Raw genomic sequence first — 17,594 nt, 5'->3', positions numbered from 1 at the left:
GGATGATGTTGGGGATGGAGGGATGATGTTGGGAGAGTGGGGGATGATGTTGAGGGGAGTGGGGGATGATTTTGAGGGGAGTGGGGGGATGATGTTGGGGGAGTGATGGGATGATGTTGGGAATTGGGGTGATGGTGTTGGGGAGTGGGGTGATGCTGTTGCGGAGTGGGGAATGATGTTGGGGAGTGGGGGAATGGTGTTGGGGAGTGGGGGAATGGTGTTGGGGAGTGGGGGGATGGTGTTGGGGAGTGGGGTGATGCTGTTGCGGAGTGGGGAATGATTTTGGGGAGTGGGGGAATGGTGTTGGGGAGTGGGGGGATGGTGTTGGGGAGTGGGGTGGATGGTGTAGGGGAGTGAGGGGATGATGTTGGGGAGTGGGGGGGATGGTGTTGGGGAGTGGGGGGGGATGGTGTTGGGGAGTGGGGGGATGGTGTTGGGGAGTGGTGTTGGAGAGTGGGGGGTGATGTTGAGAAGAGTGGGGGATGATGTTGGTGAGGGGAGTGGCGGGATAGTGTTGGGGAGTGGGGAGATGGTGTTGGGGAGTGGGGGGGTGATGTTGAGAAGAGTGGGGGATGATGTTGAGGGGAGTGGGGGATGATGTTGGGGAGTGGGGTGATGATGTTGGGGAGTGGGGGATGATGTTGGGGAGTGGGGTGATGATGTTGGGAAGTGGGGTGATGATGTTGGGGAGTGGGGGATGATGTTGGGGAGTGGGGGGATGGTGTTGGGGAGTGGGGGGGTGGTGTTGGGGAGTGGGGTGATGGTGGTGGGGCTGGGGGGATGGTATTGTGGAATGGGGGGGATGATGTTGGGGAGTGAGGGATGATGTTGGGGGAAGTGGGGGGACGGTGTTGTGGAGTGGGGGGAGGTGGGGGGGATGGTGTTTAGGGGAGTGGGGGGATGGTGTTTAGGGGAGTGGGGGGATGGTGTTTAGGGGAGTGGGGGGATGGTGTTGGGGAATGGGGGATGGTGTTGGGGAGTGGGGGAATGGTGTTGGGGAGTGGGGGAATGGTGTTGGGGAGTGGGGGAATGGTGTTGGGGAGTGGGGTGGATGGTGTAGGGGAGTGAGGGGATGATGTTGGGGAGTGGGGGGGATGGTGTTGGGGAGTGGGGGGGGATGGTGTTGGGGAGTGGGGGGATGGTGTTGGGGAGTGGGGGGTGATGTTGAGGGGAGTGGGGGATGGTGTTGGGGAGTGGGGGATGATGTTGAGGGGAGTGGGGGATGATGTTGGGGAGTTGGGGGATGATGTTGAGGGGAGTGGGGGATGATGTTGGGGAGTGGGGTGATGATGTTGGGAAGTGGGGTGATGATGTTGGGGAGTGGGGGATGATGTTGGGGAGTGGGGGGATGGTGTTGGGGAGTGGGGGGTGGTGTTGGGGAGTGGGGTGATGGTGGTGGGGCTGGGGGGATGGTATTGTGGAATGGGGGGGATGATGTTGGGGAGTGAGGGATGATGTTGGAGGAAGTGGGGGGACGGTGTTGTGGAGTGGGGGGAGGTGGGGGGGATGGTGTTTAGGGGAGTGGGGGGAGTGGGGGGATGGTGTTTAGGGGAGTGGGGGGGATGGTGTTGGGGAATGGGGGATGGTGTTGGGGAGTGGATCGATGATGTCGGGAAGTGGGGGATGATGTTGGGGAGTGGGAGGATGATGCTGGTGGGGGGGGGGGGGATGATGTTGGGGATGGAGGGATGATGTTGGGAGAGTGGGGGATGATGTTGAGGGGAGTGGGGGATGATTTTGAGGGGAGTGGGGGGATGATGTTGGGGGAGTGGGGGATGATGTTGGGAAGTGGGGTGATGGTGTTGGGGAGTGAGGTGATGCTGTTGCGGAGTGGGGAATGATGTTGGGGAGTGGGGGAATGGTGTTGGGGAGTGGGGGAATGGTGTTGGGGAGTGGGGGAATGGTGTTGGGGAGTGGGGTGGATGGTGTTGGGGAGTGGGGGAATGGTGTTGGGGAGTGGGGTGGATGGTGTAGGGGAGTGAGGGGATGATGTTGGGGAGTGGGGGGGATGGTGTTGGGGAGTGGGGGGGGATGGTGTTGGGGAGTGGGGGGATGGTGTTGGGGAGTGGTGTTGGGGAGTGGGGGTGATGTTGAGAAGAGTGGGGGATGATGTTGGTGAGGGGAGTGGCGGGATAGTGTTGGGGAGTGGGGGGATGGTGTTGGGGAGTGGTGTTGGGGAGTGGGGGGTGATGTTGAGAAGAGTGGGGGATGATGTTGAGGGGAGTGGGGGATGATGTTGGGGAGTTGGGGGATGATGTTGAGGGGAGTGGGGGATGATGTTGAGGGGAGTGGGGGGATGGTGTTGGGGAGTGGGGGATGATGTTGAGGGGAGTGGGGGATGATGTTGGGGAGTGGGGGATGATGTTGAGGGGAGTGGGGGATGATGTTGGGGAGTGGGGGGATGGTGTTGGGGAGTGGGGGATGATGTTGAGGGGAGTGGGGGATGATGTTGGGGAGTGGGGGATGATGTTGAGGGGAGTGGGGGATGATGTTGGGGAGTGGGGGGATGGTGTTGGGGAGTGGGGGATGATGTTGAGGGGAGTGGGGGATGATGTTGGGGAGTGAGGGATGATGTTGAGGGGAGTGGGGGATGATGTTGGGGAGTGGGGGATGATGTTGAGGGGAGTGGGGGATGATGTTGGGGAGTGGGGGGATGATGTTGGGGAGTGGGGGATGGTGGTGGGGAGTGGGGGATGGTGTTGGGGAGTGGGGGATGATGTTGGGGAGTGGGGGGATGGTGTTGGGGAGTGGTGTTGGGGAGTTGGGGGATGATGTTGAGGGGAGTGGGGGATGATGTTGAGGGGAGTGGGGGATGATGTTGGGGAGTTGGGGGATGATGTTGGGGAGTTGGGGGATGATGTTGAGGGGAGTGGGGGATGATGTTGAGGGGAGTGGGGGATGATGTTGGGGAGTGGGGGGATGGTGTTGGGGAGTGGGGAATGATGTTGGGGAGTGGGGGGATGGTGTTGGGGAGATGATGTTGGGGAGTGGGGGGATGATGTTGGGGAGTGGGGGGATGGTGTTGGGGAGATGATGTTGGGGAGTGGGGGGATGATGTTGGGGAGTGGGGGGATGATGTTGAGGGGAGTGGGGGATGGTGTTGGGGAGTGGGGCGCTCCAGGAATTGGCCACGGGTGTGATGGGGGGGATCTGACCCTGAAGGTGACCCCGAAGGTGACCCCTGACCCCAGACTGACCCTGCCGTGAGCGGGTCATGTGATCGCGGGCGGGGACATGGCGGCGGCCCGGGGCCTGAGTGAGGAGGTTCCGCTCCGATTCTGGAGCCTGAGCCTCCCCGTCCTCCTCCTTCTGCTGGGCCTGGGCCGCGCGGCCTCCCCGGAGCTGCACCGCTCGGTTTTACTGGAGAATAGCGGGCGACTCCGGCTGGTCCCGGGACTGCGGCCCGACGGCATCGCTTGGGCAAATTTCACCGACAGGATCAAGAGCAGCGGGTGAGGGGGGTAGGGGCGAGGGCGAGGGCGAGGGCGAGGGCGAGGGCGGGGGCGGGGGCGAGGGCGAGGGTGAGGGGGTGGGGGGGTAGGGGCGAGGGTGAGGGGGTGGGGGGGTAGGGGCGAGGGCGAGGGTGAGGGGGTGGGGGGGTAGGGGCGAGGGCGAGGGGGTGGGGGGGTAGGGGCGAGGGTGAGGGTGAGGGAGAGGGGGTGGGGGGGTAGGGTGAGGGGGTAGGGGTGGGTGAGGGTGAGGGGGTAGGGGTGGGTGAGGGTGAGGGTGAGGGGGTGGGTGAGGGTGAGGCGGTGGGTGAGGGTGAGGGGGTGGGGTGGGTGAGGGGGTGGGGTGGGTGAGGGTGAGGGGGTAGGGGTGGGTGAGGGGGTGGGTGAGGTGGTGGGTGAGGGGGTGGGGTGGGTGAGGGTGAGGGGGTAGGGGTAGGGGTAGGGGTGGGTGAGGGGGTAGGGGTAGGGGTGGGTGAGGGGGTAGGGGTAGGGGTGGGTGAGGGGGTGGGGTGGGTGAGGGTGAGGGGGTAGGGGTAGGGGTAGGGGTGGGTGAGGGGGTAGGGGTAGGGGTGGGTGAGGGGGTAGGGGTAGGGGTGGGTGAGGGGGTAGGGGTAGGGGTGGGTGAGGGGGTAGGGGTAGGGGTGGGTGAGGGGGTAGGGGTAGGGGTGGGTGAGGGGGTAGGGGTGGGTGAGGGGGTAGGGGTGGGTGAGGGGGTAGGGGTGGGTGAGGGGGTGAGGGTGTGGGGGTAGGGGTGGGTGTGGGGGTAGGGTGAGGGTGAGGGGGTAGGGGGTGGGTGAGGGGGTAGGGGGTGGGTGAGGGTGAGGGGGTAGGGGGTGGGAGAGAGAGGGAGGGTAGGCGAGGGGAGGAAGGGTAGGTGAGGGAGAGGGGGTAGGGTAGGTGAGGGGTGGGGTTGGGGGCGGTGAGGGGGGAGTCGGGGGGAGTGAGGGGGAGGGGTGGGGAACCATCCAGGAGGGACTCAGGGATCGGGGAGATGGGGTCTCGCAGAGGGAGAGCATGGGGATGTGGGGCTGAATGGGGGTCAGACACAAGTGGCTGGCTGAGGGATGTGGGGTCCAAGGGGGGAAGGTGAGGATGGGAGGTGCTGCAAACCAGGGTCAGGGAGATACAGCAGGGGATCACCATGGCTGCTGGGTTGAAAAAATCAAACAGCGCTAGCTTTTCCGGCTCTGAAAGCTTGCAATTTTAAATAAACCTGTTGGACTATAATCTGGTGTCATTTGATTTGTGGTGTTGTCCACCTCAGTCCAACTCTGGCACCTCCACATCATGGGAATAACTAGGGACTGGGTGACTGGGGAGTTATTTGGACCTGCTGGGGTTGATAACTCACAGGGTTTGAAAAGGAACTGGAGATCGGGTGTGTGCCAGAGAGATATGTGGAGTTAATGGGAGGCATGGTGGCTCAGTAGTTAGCAATGCTGCCTCTCGGCACCAGACACCTGGGTTTGCTTCAAGTCTGGGACAGTTGTCTGTGTGGAGTTTGCACATTCTCCCTGTTTCAGCATGGGTTTCCTCCAGGTACTCTGGTTTCTTCCCACAGTCCAAAGATGTGCAGTTGAGGTGGATTGGCTGTGCTGACTTGTCCAGGGATGTGCAGGCTAGATGGATTAGCTTTGGGAAATGCAGGATTATAGCGTTAATATAGTGGGGGGGAGGGGGAGAGAGTTCTAGTGGGATGTTCTTCGGACAGTTGGTGTGGACTTGATGGACTGAATGGTCTGCTTCCTCACTGTAAGGATTCTATGGTAATTGGAATAAGACCCCAACTGGGAAGGATTTAACCTGGACTTGGGATGATTAGGGAGAGGAGAGGCAGAGTAATCAGAGAGAGATGTATGAAAGAGGTGGGATGGGAGATGAGTAATGGGTATAGCATTCAAAGTATAAGAGACATGGAGCAAGTGACATGCAAAAGGGAATTGCCCCATGACCTGATGTTTGGAAAGGGTACTGGTATTGCAGTGATTCATTCTATCGACTCTTAATTGTGTATTTTTAGATTGAAAACTTTATCTTTTTATAATTTACAAATTAACTTAACCCACACCTCTAAAGAACAATACTGTTTTGTGTTTGTTATGGAAGAATCAACATAAATATAATTTCTGATGGAAGAACTTACTTTGTTGTCAGTTTCAGTCATTTAGATGGATGCTAAATATTTATACTATTTGAAAATGGGCATTTCTTTTAGTAGACTGCCTCCTCTTCAATGCAATTAAAAGGTTGAGTATATAGTTATTACTCTGAATGCTACATGTCAGATGTTGATGCAGAATGGCAGCTCGTTTGCTGACTCTACTTCAAAAGTAATTTTCCTGTGAAGTGCCTCAGATTTTGGTATGATACAAGTATTGTTTTATTTAAAAAATGGCATTAATGTTTCACAGATGGATTAGAGTTTACAGGAGAGGAAGTTGAAGGGAATGTGGTAGTTTCAATTGCTTTATCAATTATATGAGGTAGCAGCAGTTAAAGTATGAAGAACAGTTGCATTTATAAAGTGCTGCTAGTGTAATAAAATGTCCGATGACACTTCACAAAGCATTAATCAAACAAACGTTGCTACTGATCCAGTAAGATGTTGGGACAGATGACCAAAAACATTGTTAAATAGATGGGTTTTAAGGAGTGTTGTAAAGGAGGAGAGAACATGAATGTGGTTTATAAAGGGAATTTCAGAAATTAACACCTGGGCAGCTCACAGCATAGCTACCACTGGTGGAACAATCAAAATTAGAGGGGTCAGACACTGGAACTGGAGGAGTGCAGAATTTTCAGATGAATATGGAGTTGAAGGAGATCACAGATAGGGAGAGATGATACATTGGAGAAATTTGGTGGTGGTGGGGGGGTAGCCTTTTGATTATGTTGATTGCTTTTCCAAAGCAGTGGGAATTAATAGAATTGACAGATGGAAGGATGGTTTGTGTGGTGGACTTGGCTGTGTTCACAACTCTAGTTTCTTGCGATCCTGGGAAGAGCAGTTGTCATACCACGCTAGGATGCTTTCTATGGTGCATCTATAAAAAGTTAGCAGCTGCATTTGATCAGCAAATACAGATACAGGTGAATGGACTTGATATGAGGTCGGATATGTGGAGCTGATGTTTGGACAAGCTTAAGTTAATGGATGGTGAGGAATGGGAGGCTGACCAGGATAATATTGGAATCATCAAATCAAGAATTAATAAAAGTGGACAAAGGTTTCATCAGCCAGTGTACATTGATGAAGTTGGAAATGGGCATTGTTAATGATGAGACAAATATGTGCAGACAGGATAGTGGGTTCTAGTTGTCAAATCAGCAAAATTCAAATATTTCAGAGGCACACTAATGTTCCTCAACCTTTAGTGCGAGCAGTACTAGAGTGTTTCACACATTTTTAATTGACAGCTTGTGTGTCATCTAGCTTCGAGTTCAGGAAAGCAATGATGCTGATCTGTGACACTGAACGATCAACTATGAAGATGGTTGATGAAGTGGGGTACCTAATTTGGAAATGCCATAGTCTTACATGTCTTAACATTGTAGAAGGACTAAACCCGGAATAGTACGTTTTGGAAAAACAATGGCAGGTTATCAGAGTTGAGAATGGATGTCTTAGGATTAAAGCTGAGGAATATTTCTTTATGCAGGGTTGTACTGTACCTAAAAGGATCGTTCAGATGAGGACACTTTTTTTAAAAAAATAAATTTGACTGCTGCAGAAGAATTTTTGCTTTAGTAGCTCCGAAACATGACAGACAAATAAACTGAAGGATCAAGCTAACTCCTAGGTTGGGGAACCACAACCTCTTATATCCATCCGGTCTGAAAATAAATATTTTCCACGACTTGCTGTTTCCTTATTTTTAGCCAACTCTCTGAAATTGCAATCATATTATTTTTAATTCATGTACCTCAGTTTTTACCAACAAACCTTGAAGGTGATACGTAATCAAAGATCAGCATGTACAGCAATCGATGCACTTCCCTTAACTAAGAATTGCTGTAGAATCTTAGATCCTTCTCAAATGCCATATCAATAATGCATCTTACCTGGGATAGAACTATATTTTCCTAATAGTGCTTATTGAAGAGAAAGAGTTTATATTCTTGATTATCACTGATTTTTAAGTGTTTCTCAGTACTGTTCATTTGTGAGGAAAAAAGTGTCATGTTTGTGCACTGTACTTATTTCTTTGTAGATTGAGTATTGCTGGTTAAGTCAGCATTTTATTAGAGATAGCAGTAGTGGGCTGTTTTCTTGAACCACTGCAGTCTGTGTGGTATAGGTAGACCCCCAGCATTATTACATAGAGGTATTCAAGACTTTGTTGCAGCAGTGATGAGGGAATGACCATATATTACCATTTCAAGATTGTTTTGGAATGTTATAAGCAATTTGAGTGACACAACACACTATTGAATGCAATGTGACTTCACACCTTTGTGCGTTTTCCAAAATGGAGCTAATACAATGTGGTTCGAAGTATAAAGAGTGAATTTTAATTTTAAAATGATAAGAAATGTAAAATGATAACATTATGTATGAAACCGACCATTATATTTTTTATTCTTTGACCTTGAGATTTTGAAATTGGACTTTAGTGTTCGTAAATTGTGGTAGAAAATTGAGTGCTAATATTAGAATTAACTATAGGTTTCCATTTGAAATGCTTATGGTCCAGAAATCTGGCACATGTATTATTTATTTTCAGTGAAGGAAGTAATGTTCATTTATATTACATTGTGAACTTACAGCTGTGGAACCTTAGTAGAAGATACTTAGGTCAGCATAGAATGTTGCAATATAAAAGTAGATAACATGGCCTAACACGTGCTACCATTCCTTTGAGGGGTATATGAAACAAAACTTTTGTCTGACAGTTTGTGTAACAGTTAAAAGCTACGGTAGAAAGTGGGAGTTTTGTTTTATTCATTCATAGGATGTGGGTATCACTGGCTGGGTTGGCACTTATTGTCCATTCCCAGTAGCTCTTGAGAAGGTTAGCTGCCTTGTTGAACTGCTGCAGTCCATGTGTTGTTGATAGACGCACAATACTGTCAGGAAGAGACTTCCAGAATTGACATGTTTCTTCTTCTTGGTTCCCTAATTACAGCTGATCTGGTTTGGCTGCTTCATACTTTAGGACTTAAGCAGCCCAGTCAGTTGTGGTGCTGCCAAGCCATTCTTAGTAATCAACACTGAAGTGCCCCTCCCAGAGGACATTTTATGGCCTTGCCACCCTCAGGGTACAGATTAATTAGTTGAGGTGGTCATCAGCAGGAGGTTTTCAGTGTTTGATCTGAGACCATGTGGCCTCATGGAGTATGGAGTCAATGTTGAGGATAGCTATGGAAATTCCTTCCTAACTGTATACCACTCTAAGTATGTAAGTTAGCTTGCTGAGCTTGAAGGTTTGTTTTCAGATGTTTCGTCACCATGCTAGATAACATCATCAGTGAGAGTCTCTGGTGAAGCACTGGTGGTATGTCCCACCTCTCTACTTATAGGTCTTGGTTTCTTAACTCAGAAATGCCATTCCCTTGAAAAGAAAAGGTGGGTAAGGTAGATTTAGAGCCTCTGTGTCTATTGATGGAGTTCTGGTTGGAACGCCATGCCTCCATCACCTAGTTTCTATACATACAGACCAAGAAGGATACCACTTCGACTGGGACCACACACACATCCTAGGACAAGTGAAACCAAGACACGCACGAGAATATTTAGAGGCATGATGTTACCTAGTATGGTGACGAAATGTCTGAAAACAAACCTTCAAACTCAGTGAGCTAACTTACATACTTATCATCAACCTTAGCTATGAATCTTCTAAAAAAGAATCACTGTATACCACTCTGCTGCAACCTCTGCTGAGCTGGTTCTGTCTGTAACATTTGTTAGGCAGAATTCTGAGAGTATGACTGTCAAGCTGTTTGACTAGTCTATGAGATACCTCTTCCAATCTTGGGGCAGTGTTGATAAAGAGGACTTTGCAGAGTTGACAAAGCTAACTGTGCTGTTGTTGTGCCTGGTACCTTAGTCGATGCCAGGCAATCCGTCCAGTTTCATTCTCTTTTTCTTGCAATAAAGCCAAGTGGCTTCATTGGCCATTTGAGAGCATTGCTGAAGTTATGTAGGCCAGATAAGGATGGCAGTTTTCCTTCCTTTAAAGGACATTAGTGAGCCAGATGGATTTTCCCACCATTTCACAGTCTTCATTAGACATTTAATTCCAGATTTTATTCAATTCAAGTTCTGCCTTGGAAAAACCTGGAAAAATGAGAGCAAGATAACCAAATAATTCACATATGGCTGTCTTTAATTAGTTCAGTGTACTTAGCAACTTAAAAGAAATCATTTAATTTTTTTTAAAAGGATTGTGGTGGCTATAATTTTGCATAGTGTTTCGATGAATATCAGTTTTATTTCTTTTTGGTGGTTATAAATCCTAATTAATTTCCAACCTTTGTATCCTTTGTAGCTGGTCCTACCTTGAACTTACCACAAATGGATCATACAGTGACAATTTGCAGGCTTATGCTGCTGGTGTGGTGGAGGCTGCTGTTACACAACAGGTAAATTTAACTTCTTATTCTGACTATGATCATCTCTGGAGATTTTCTGTGCTCTCTGGAGGTAAGGAAGGAATGTAAGAAAAAAAATCTGTGTTCCATAGATTTTATTTCTGGTTATCAAAGCTAAATTTTAATGATCAAGGAGACTGATTTTTAGGTTTGTGAATATGAAACAGCAGAAGTGATTTTTGTTTAAGGTGTTCATGGCTCACAGCAAAAATAGATCCCCATGAGAAAGGAGGATTCTTGGAAGGGGAAAGACTGATCCCAGTTAACCAGAGAAGTTAAGGATAGCATCAAACTGAAAGAAAAAACATGATGTGGCAAGATTGCTGGGAAAGCTGGAGGATTGAGAAAGCCAACAAAAGATGACCAAAAATAATAAAGGAAGATGAGCTTGGAAGGTAAACTTGCAAATAATATCAAAACAGTCAGGAAAAGCTTATTTAAATATATAAAAAGGAAGAGAGATGGCAAAGTGTACATAAGCCCCTTAGAGATTGAAGCTGAGAACGTAGTACTGGGGAACCAGGAAATGGCAGAGGAGTTGAATAAATGCTTTGCATCATTCTTCATAATAGCAGACACTAATGGCATTCCAAAAATACTAAATACTCAAGTGGCTAAAGGAGGAGAGTAATGAACGCAATAATGTCACTTGAAAAATTGTACCTGGGAAACTAATGACCAATAAGCTCCCTGGATCTGATGAGATACAACCTTGAATATAAAAAGAAGTCACTACAGCATCTTTGGAACTCCTTGCCACAGTGAGCTGTAGGGGCAGAGTCCTTATGTATATTTAAAGCTGAGATAGATTTTTGGTCTGGAGAGGAATTAAGGGTTATGGGGAAAGGGCAGGAAAGTGGATATGAGAAGTGTTGGATCAGTCATGATCCTATTGATTGGAGGCTTGAGGGGTCAAATGGCCTACTCCTATTCCTGCCTACCCCGGCCTTATGTAAAAGCAAAGCATTTAGAAATCCATAATATGTTGAAATTGAGTCAGTATGGCTTCACAAAGTGGGAGACTTCAGGATCAGAGGGTGTAATCTCAGAATAAAGTATTGTGTATTCAAGACAACGAAGAGGAGGAATTTCTTCTCTGTGGATAGTGAGCCCATGAAATTTTTTATCATAGAGGGCTGTTGAGGCTGGATCATTTTAGTATATTCAGGGCTGATACAGGTTTTTAATTTGTAAGGGTTATGGGGAAAAGATAGGAAAGTGGATTTGAGGATTATCAGTTCAGCCATGATCTCATTGAGTGGCTGAGCAGACTTGATGGGCTCAATGGCCTAATTCTGCTCTTATGTGTTGTTGACTCTGTGGTCTTATTTTCTGCCATTGAGAATGCTGAAGAAGGCTTTTAATTTCATTTTACAGCTTTTTTTTTAATCACAAGACATACTTTGAATTGAGAAGTTTTGTAATATAATTATATAATATTTTCTGCTTTGAATGGGTGTTTAATGTGTCAAAAGCCTTGTTTATCCCATATGGAAGAAAATCAAAACAATTCATTGAAAACCTAGTAAGTAACTGTATTTAAATCATGTCCTTTTTCCTCCCAATCTTCCTTCCTCCACATCTCATCTCGTCTTAATGATTTATTGAGATAAGATTCTACAAACAGCCACAACCTTTGTACTTAATCCAAGTGGCCATTCTTTGTGCAAATTGATTTTTAGATTATTTCATTATTATAGTATCAGAACAAAGTCTGACTCTATTTACCACCAATGAATGTTCTGTCAGAAAATTTGACAACAATCAATCATGTTAGTTTACCTTCCATAAGTCACAGGTATTAAAGTCCATCTGACAAGCTGAGATCAGCAAGCTCAGTATGGATCAGGAAACATATTTGAAAACCTGCAGTCTTCAAGGCAGCATTGATTGGCGTCCTGACATTATGAGGGATTTGAAATTTGATTGATAAATCAAGGTTTTGAATTATTAAATTATAAACTATTAAATAATAGCTTGAGTTACCAGGTGAAGATATTAAAGCAAGCAATTGCTGAAAATTAGATTTTAATTCAAGTATCATTTTCAGTAATGAAACATGCACAATTCATCAGGCACACAAACTTGCATGGAGCTTTTGTGCATTTTAAAAAAAAATGCTTGCATCTGCAGCAATGGGTCCCATGGATTCACCATCCTCTGGCTGAAGAAGTTCCTCCTCATCTCTCTTCTAAAGGGTCATTCCTTCTATCTGAGGCTGTGCCCTCAGGGCCTCTCCTAGTGGAAGCATCTTCTTGTCTACTCTAGCCAGGCCTTGGCACCCTCCGCAACTTGCAGTTCATGTTCAAATGGAACAAGATCTGGGCAGGCTTAGATTGACAAGTGATAACTAACTTTTGTGTGGCACAAATGCCAGACAATGATCATCTCCAATAACAGAGAATCTAACCTCCGCCTCTTGACCTTCAATAGTGTTCTATCACTGAATCTCCCACTATCAACATCCTTGGGATTACCATTGACCAGAAACTCAACAAGATTTGCCACATAAACAGTGGCTACAAGAGCAGGTCAGAGGGCAGTTTAAAAAATGATTCTGAGAAAGTACGTTTGTGTTGAATTATGAACCCCTTTGACAGTACCTTCCCAAATCCACGGCCTCTACCAGTAAGAGAACAAGGACAGTGGATATAAAGGGACACCATCATCTGAAATTTCCCCTCCAAGTTCCATACCCTCCTGATTTGGAAATTTATGACTGTTTGTTTCTTCACTGATGCTGGATCAAAATCCTGAATCTACATGGACTGCAGCAGTTCATATAGGAGACTCACTATCATCTTCTCAAGGATAACTGGGTGAGGGCAATAAATATTGGCCTCGCTAGCAATGTCCATATCCAATTAGTTAATTATATTAAAATATGTAAGTGCCATTCTCCTAACAGAATATTTTAAGTCTCTCTTATTTCCTTAGACTTTCATTTGCTCTTTTACTCTTTTTTTTTGCTTCTGGGATGTCTGTCCCAACAAAACGTTTATGTCCTGCCGAAACAAAAAAAAAATATAATGCCGTGATATTTTACGAAAGATATTAGATATAATTAAGTAATTGACGATCCAGATCTGTGAAGTACACTGTACTCTTCTCCAGGTCATAATGGGAGGTAGGCAAAAGTGAGGACTGCAGATGCTGGATCCCAGAGTTTAGATCAGTGTGGTGCTGGAAAAGCACAGCAGGTCAGGCAGCATCTGAGGAGCCGGAAAATTGACGTTTCGGGCAAAAGCCCTTCATCAGGAATGGGAGGTATCCTGGTTTACAGAAAAAAGTATTAAATAAAACATGAACATATTTAGAAATGTTTACACTTACATAATGCATTTAACATTGTAAGATGTCAGTGAAGTTTTTCCTCTTTGTCACTGGCACATACATTTAAGTATGTTTTTGATTTTAAAAAAATTTTTAGGAGAATTGTACTTCATGTTAACAGTATGAAATGTATTGATTTTCTGACGTGTTTCCTAGAACTAATGGCAATATCAATGGTTATAGTAATATATTTTATCTTTCTCTACTGGAATATTCTGAAGAGATTTTTGTTCTGCATTTTGATTGTTGGTTTTAATTTTTTTCAAGTATATTTATAAGCATTGGATGAACACACTGTCTCACTATTGTGGACCCAAGTATCTGACTGCCTACTGTGAGAAGCTTAAAAATTACATCGAGTCCAATCTGGCTTGGATTGAAGATCAAATAGACAAAGATGGGCATAAAGCGTACTGGCATCAGGTAAGATGCAGCACGGCTGCATTTAAAAGTCTCAAAATCAAAGCAGTTGGTCAATATGTAATGTTTTTAGATCTGTAATAAACTAATGCAAACCTATACAATTGCACAGGAATCTGTTGTTTTTGGTTTGCTAATTGCTGTTTTGTGCTGACTGTGTATTCAGTGTGGCAGGAACTGTGAGACCCAGTAATTCGGTGCTGACTCATAGCATAGTTACAATCATACTATACAATTTAATAAAAATTGTAATGTCAGAAAATGTCAAGCTTTTCTGACATTTTGAAACTTGCATCAATAAAGAGTAATTGCTGGATCAGTTGTATGTTTAATCGTCCATAGATGCTAAGGGATGTGGACACTTTTGGCCATTTGGAGCTAGGTCCGAGATCTGCCATGATCTAATTGAATGGTAAATGGCTAAATGACCTACTCAGAAGACTATAAGAAATAGGACTGGGGGTAAGCCCTTTAGCCTTTCACCATTTATGGCTGATCTGGCACTCTAAACGTCCACTTTCCTGCCTTTATCCCATAATGCTTGATTCCCCTACTGATCAAGAATGGATGTACCTCAGCCTTAAATATATACAAGGACTCTGTCCCCACAACTCTCTGCAGAAAGGAGTTCCAAGGTTTCTAATAGAAATGTCTTTAATGGCAAATTATAATCTATTACATAGCGACAGAGTTATAGAGAATCATACAGCATGGAAACAAACTTTTTGGTCCAACTAGTCCACGCTGACCATGTTCCCAAACTAAACTAATCCCACTTCCCTGGCTTTGGCCCATATCCCTACAAACCTTCCCTGTTCATGTACTTAACCAAATGTCATTTAAATGTTGTAACTGTAAACCACTACTTCCTCTGGTAGATCATTCTACACACTAACCAATCTGTTTTTTTTAAAAAAAGTGGCCCCTCATGTCCTTGTTAAATCTTTCTCCTCTCACCCCTAATTTTTAACTCGCCCACTCTTGGAAAAGACCTTTGCTATTCACCTTATCTATGCCCCTCATGATTTTTAAAATTTTGATAAAATCACCCCTCAACCTCCTATGCTCCAGTGCAATAGGTCCATGCCTATCCAGTCTATTTTTATAACGCAAACCCTCCATTCCTGCCAACATCCTGGTAAAGCTTTTCTGAGCCCTCTCCAGTTTAATAAAATCCTTCCTAAAACACAGTGACCAGAACTGCACATAGTTCTCCAGAAGAAATCTCAGCTATGTCCTGTACAACATCAGTATGATGCTCCAACTCCTATACTTCAAGGTCTGAGCAATGAATGCAAGCATGCTAAATGCCTTTTTAACCACACTGTCTACCTGTGAAGCAAATTTCAAGGAATTATATACCTGAGCCCATAAGTCTCTCTGTTCTACAACAGTACCCAAAGCCTAATTCTATTAATTCTAGAAGTCCTGTCCTTGTTTGTTTTACCAAAATGCAATACCTCACAATTATCCATGTTAAACTCCATCTGCCACTCCTGAGCTCATTGACCCAGTTGACAAAGATCTCTGTTGAATCTTAGATCATCTTCTTCACTGTACAATATACCACCAACTTTGGTGTCATCCACAAATCATGCCTCCATTATTCTCATTGAAACCATTTTATATAAATGACAAACAAAAGTAAAGCCAGTACCAATCCCTGAGAGACACCTGGGGTAGAATGTGAGGACAAGGGAATCCTTCAGCCTTCCACAAGGTGGAGGGCTGAAAACTCTGGTGTGGGAAATGGCCGGGGAAAAAGAAAGGTGAATAACGAGGATTGGTTTGGAAGGTGGCGTGGTCCGAAACTAGGAGAATAAAATATCCTTGCAGGAAGCAAGGTGAGAGGAAATACAATATAGCTGTGAGAGCTGATGAGATCCCAATTCAACAGCCAGTGCTGGTAATGATTCTGTTGTCATTTACAACTCGTTTCTTTTCTCATCCTATTACCTCATTACCACCCCAATTGCTCATTACCATCATCCTTTTTGTCATTTTATCATGTTGCCTCTCCCTATAACATCCATTTCCCTCTGGCTTTCCCATATTCTGTTGCCTGTATTCACTTTTACTCCTCAAAACTCAGCTCCAAGTGGCAAACATTCTTTCTCCCCATGTTCCAAGTCAGGTGTTGGAAAAGAAAGATAATCTGTTATATTGTGCTGTGGGTGAATACAGGATTTCAACTGGGTTATCATGCTACACATGCAAGATATTTCTGCGAATGATGAGTATTAGCTATGCAACTTACATACCTGAGTATTTAACAAACAGCTTTATTCATGTTAAAGTTTTGTAACTGCAAAAGACTGTCAAAATGAGATAAAACATGAAAGAGTTAAACAGATTAACTTTTTATTCAGTACCCTTGAATATTCTTTCATTGTGGGTAGAGGTTAGGTGACTCTGTTTGGAAGTTAAGTACTATCCTTGGAGCTTAGCAGCCGTAATTGTATTTGGAATTATATGGGTGTTCTTAGATAGAGAGCCCTTACCTGCCTTCATGTAGCTGCATCAAAATTGGAACTAATCAGAAAGTCAAAAGTGTGAAACTGGCACTTAGTGCATTCTCTGAAATGTAGCCTTGCTTTTAAGAAACCAATTTCCCAGCCAAAGGCAAATGCTCACACAGTGGACTTGAGATAAATGAATAAGTACTTGAGACCTATCTGAGCACTGACCACTATGTGCAACTGTCTAAGGTGCAATAAAGAGTTTTGGCTGTACTCAATTTTTGTAAATTGAGACAGGTTAAAATTTATACAAGATGTGAGACATCTCAAGGATCTTGATTATTAGTCTCTCCACCCCCTCTTCCCCATTTCTAACATTTATTGAACACCAGAGAAGTTGACTGCCTTTGGTTTTGACTTTTGAGTGATGGGCTTGTGGGAGGTGGGAATGTCAAAATCGGAAGTATCTTCAAGGGATTCAAGGAGATATTATTTCAAGATGAAGTAAATGAAGACTAAGAATGTATCAGACATTCACATGAATATCTATATTTTAAATATATCAGGTGAAATTGGTATTACTACAGCTGCAGGGGCTAGAGGACAGCTATAATAACCATATTTCATTTCCTGATGGGAAGTTCAACATTCAACCTTTTGGATTCATGTAAGTGGTTTATATTGTTTTGTAGCACAGATTACATTCTGGATTTGAGAGGAAGTATCATTTGACCCAATTGACAATTATCATTTATTGAAATATATATTGATGAATGCTTCCATTACCCCCTCATATACCAAATAGATGAATGTTTCTTACAGTTGTAATAAATATTGCAGCCTCAACATACTTTTAAGCTTGTGTTTGAGACACTTATTAGATAATGGTGTCAAGGGATATGTATCAGAAACTTAAATGCTGTTGAGGTACAAATCAACCATGATCTAATTGAATAGCAGCAGGTCCACGCACGCACCCCCCTTTCCCCCCCCCCCCCCCCAAACAACAAACCACCCTCCCGTCCTGGCACCCTCCCCTGCCACTGCAGGAATTGCAAAACCTGCGCCCACACCACCTCCCTCACCACCATCCAAGGCCTTCCTCATCCATCAGAGTTTCACCTACACATCCAAAAATGCCATTTATTGTATCTGTTGCTCCCGATGTGGTCTCCTCTACAATGGAGAGACTGAACACCTCCTCGCAGAGTGCTTCAGGGAACATCTCCCAGACACCCACACCAATCAACCCCACCGCTCCGTGGCCCAACGTTTCGACTCCCCCTCCATCTCTGCCGAGGGTATGCAGGTCCCGGGCTGCGTCCACCACCGCTCCCTC

At 45.6% G+C, this 17,594-nt stretch overlaps 1 protein-coding gene across 1 annotated transcript in view; it reads left to right on the top strand.

Annotated features, from left to right (window-relative positions):
- Window positions 1–3,198: 3,198 nt before the first annotated feature.
- plbd2 (phospholipase B domain containing 2) overlaps window positions 3,199–17,594 on the top strand; it is a 41,498-nt gene continuing 27,102 nt past the window's right edge. The window contains exons 1-4 of the mRNA XM_072587356.1: window positions 3,199–3,452; window positions 9,941–10,034; window positions 13,644–13,799; window positions 16,822–16,922. Of these exons, the coding sequence (XP_072443457.1) occupies window positions 3,235–3,452; window positions 9,941–10,034; window positions 13,644–13,799; window positions 16,822–16,922 (569 nt within the window). The 5' untranslated portion in view covers window positions 3,199–3,234. The remainder of the gene's footprint in view (window positions 3,453–9,940; window positions 10,035–13,643; window positions 13,800–16,821; window positions 16,923–17,594) is intronic.

Source organism: Chiloscyllium punctatum, chromosome 17, assembly GCF_047496795.1.
Source record: "Chiloscyllium punctatum isolate Juve2018m chromosome 17, sChiPun1.3, whole genome shotgun sequence".
In the NCBI taxonomy this organism is placed as follows: domain Eukaryota; kingdom Metazoa; phylum Chordata; class Chondrichthyes; order Orectolobiformes; family Hemiscylliidae; genus Chiloscyllium; species Chiloscyllium punctatum.
The sequence above is the reverse complement of the archived record's forward strand: the minus strand, read 5'-3'. Positions and strand labels throughout refer to the sequence as shown.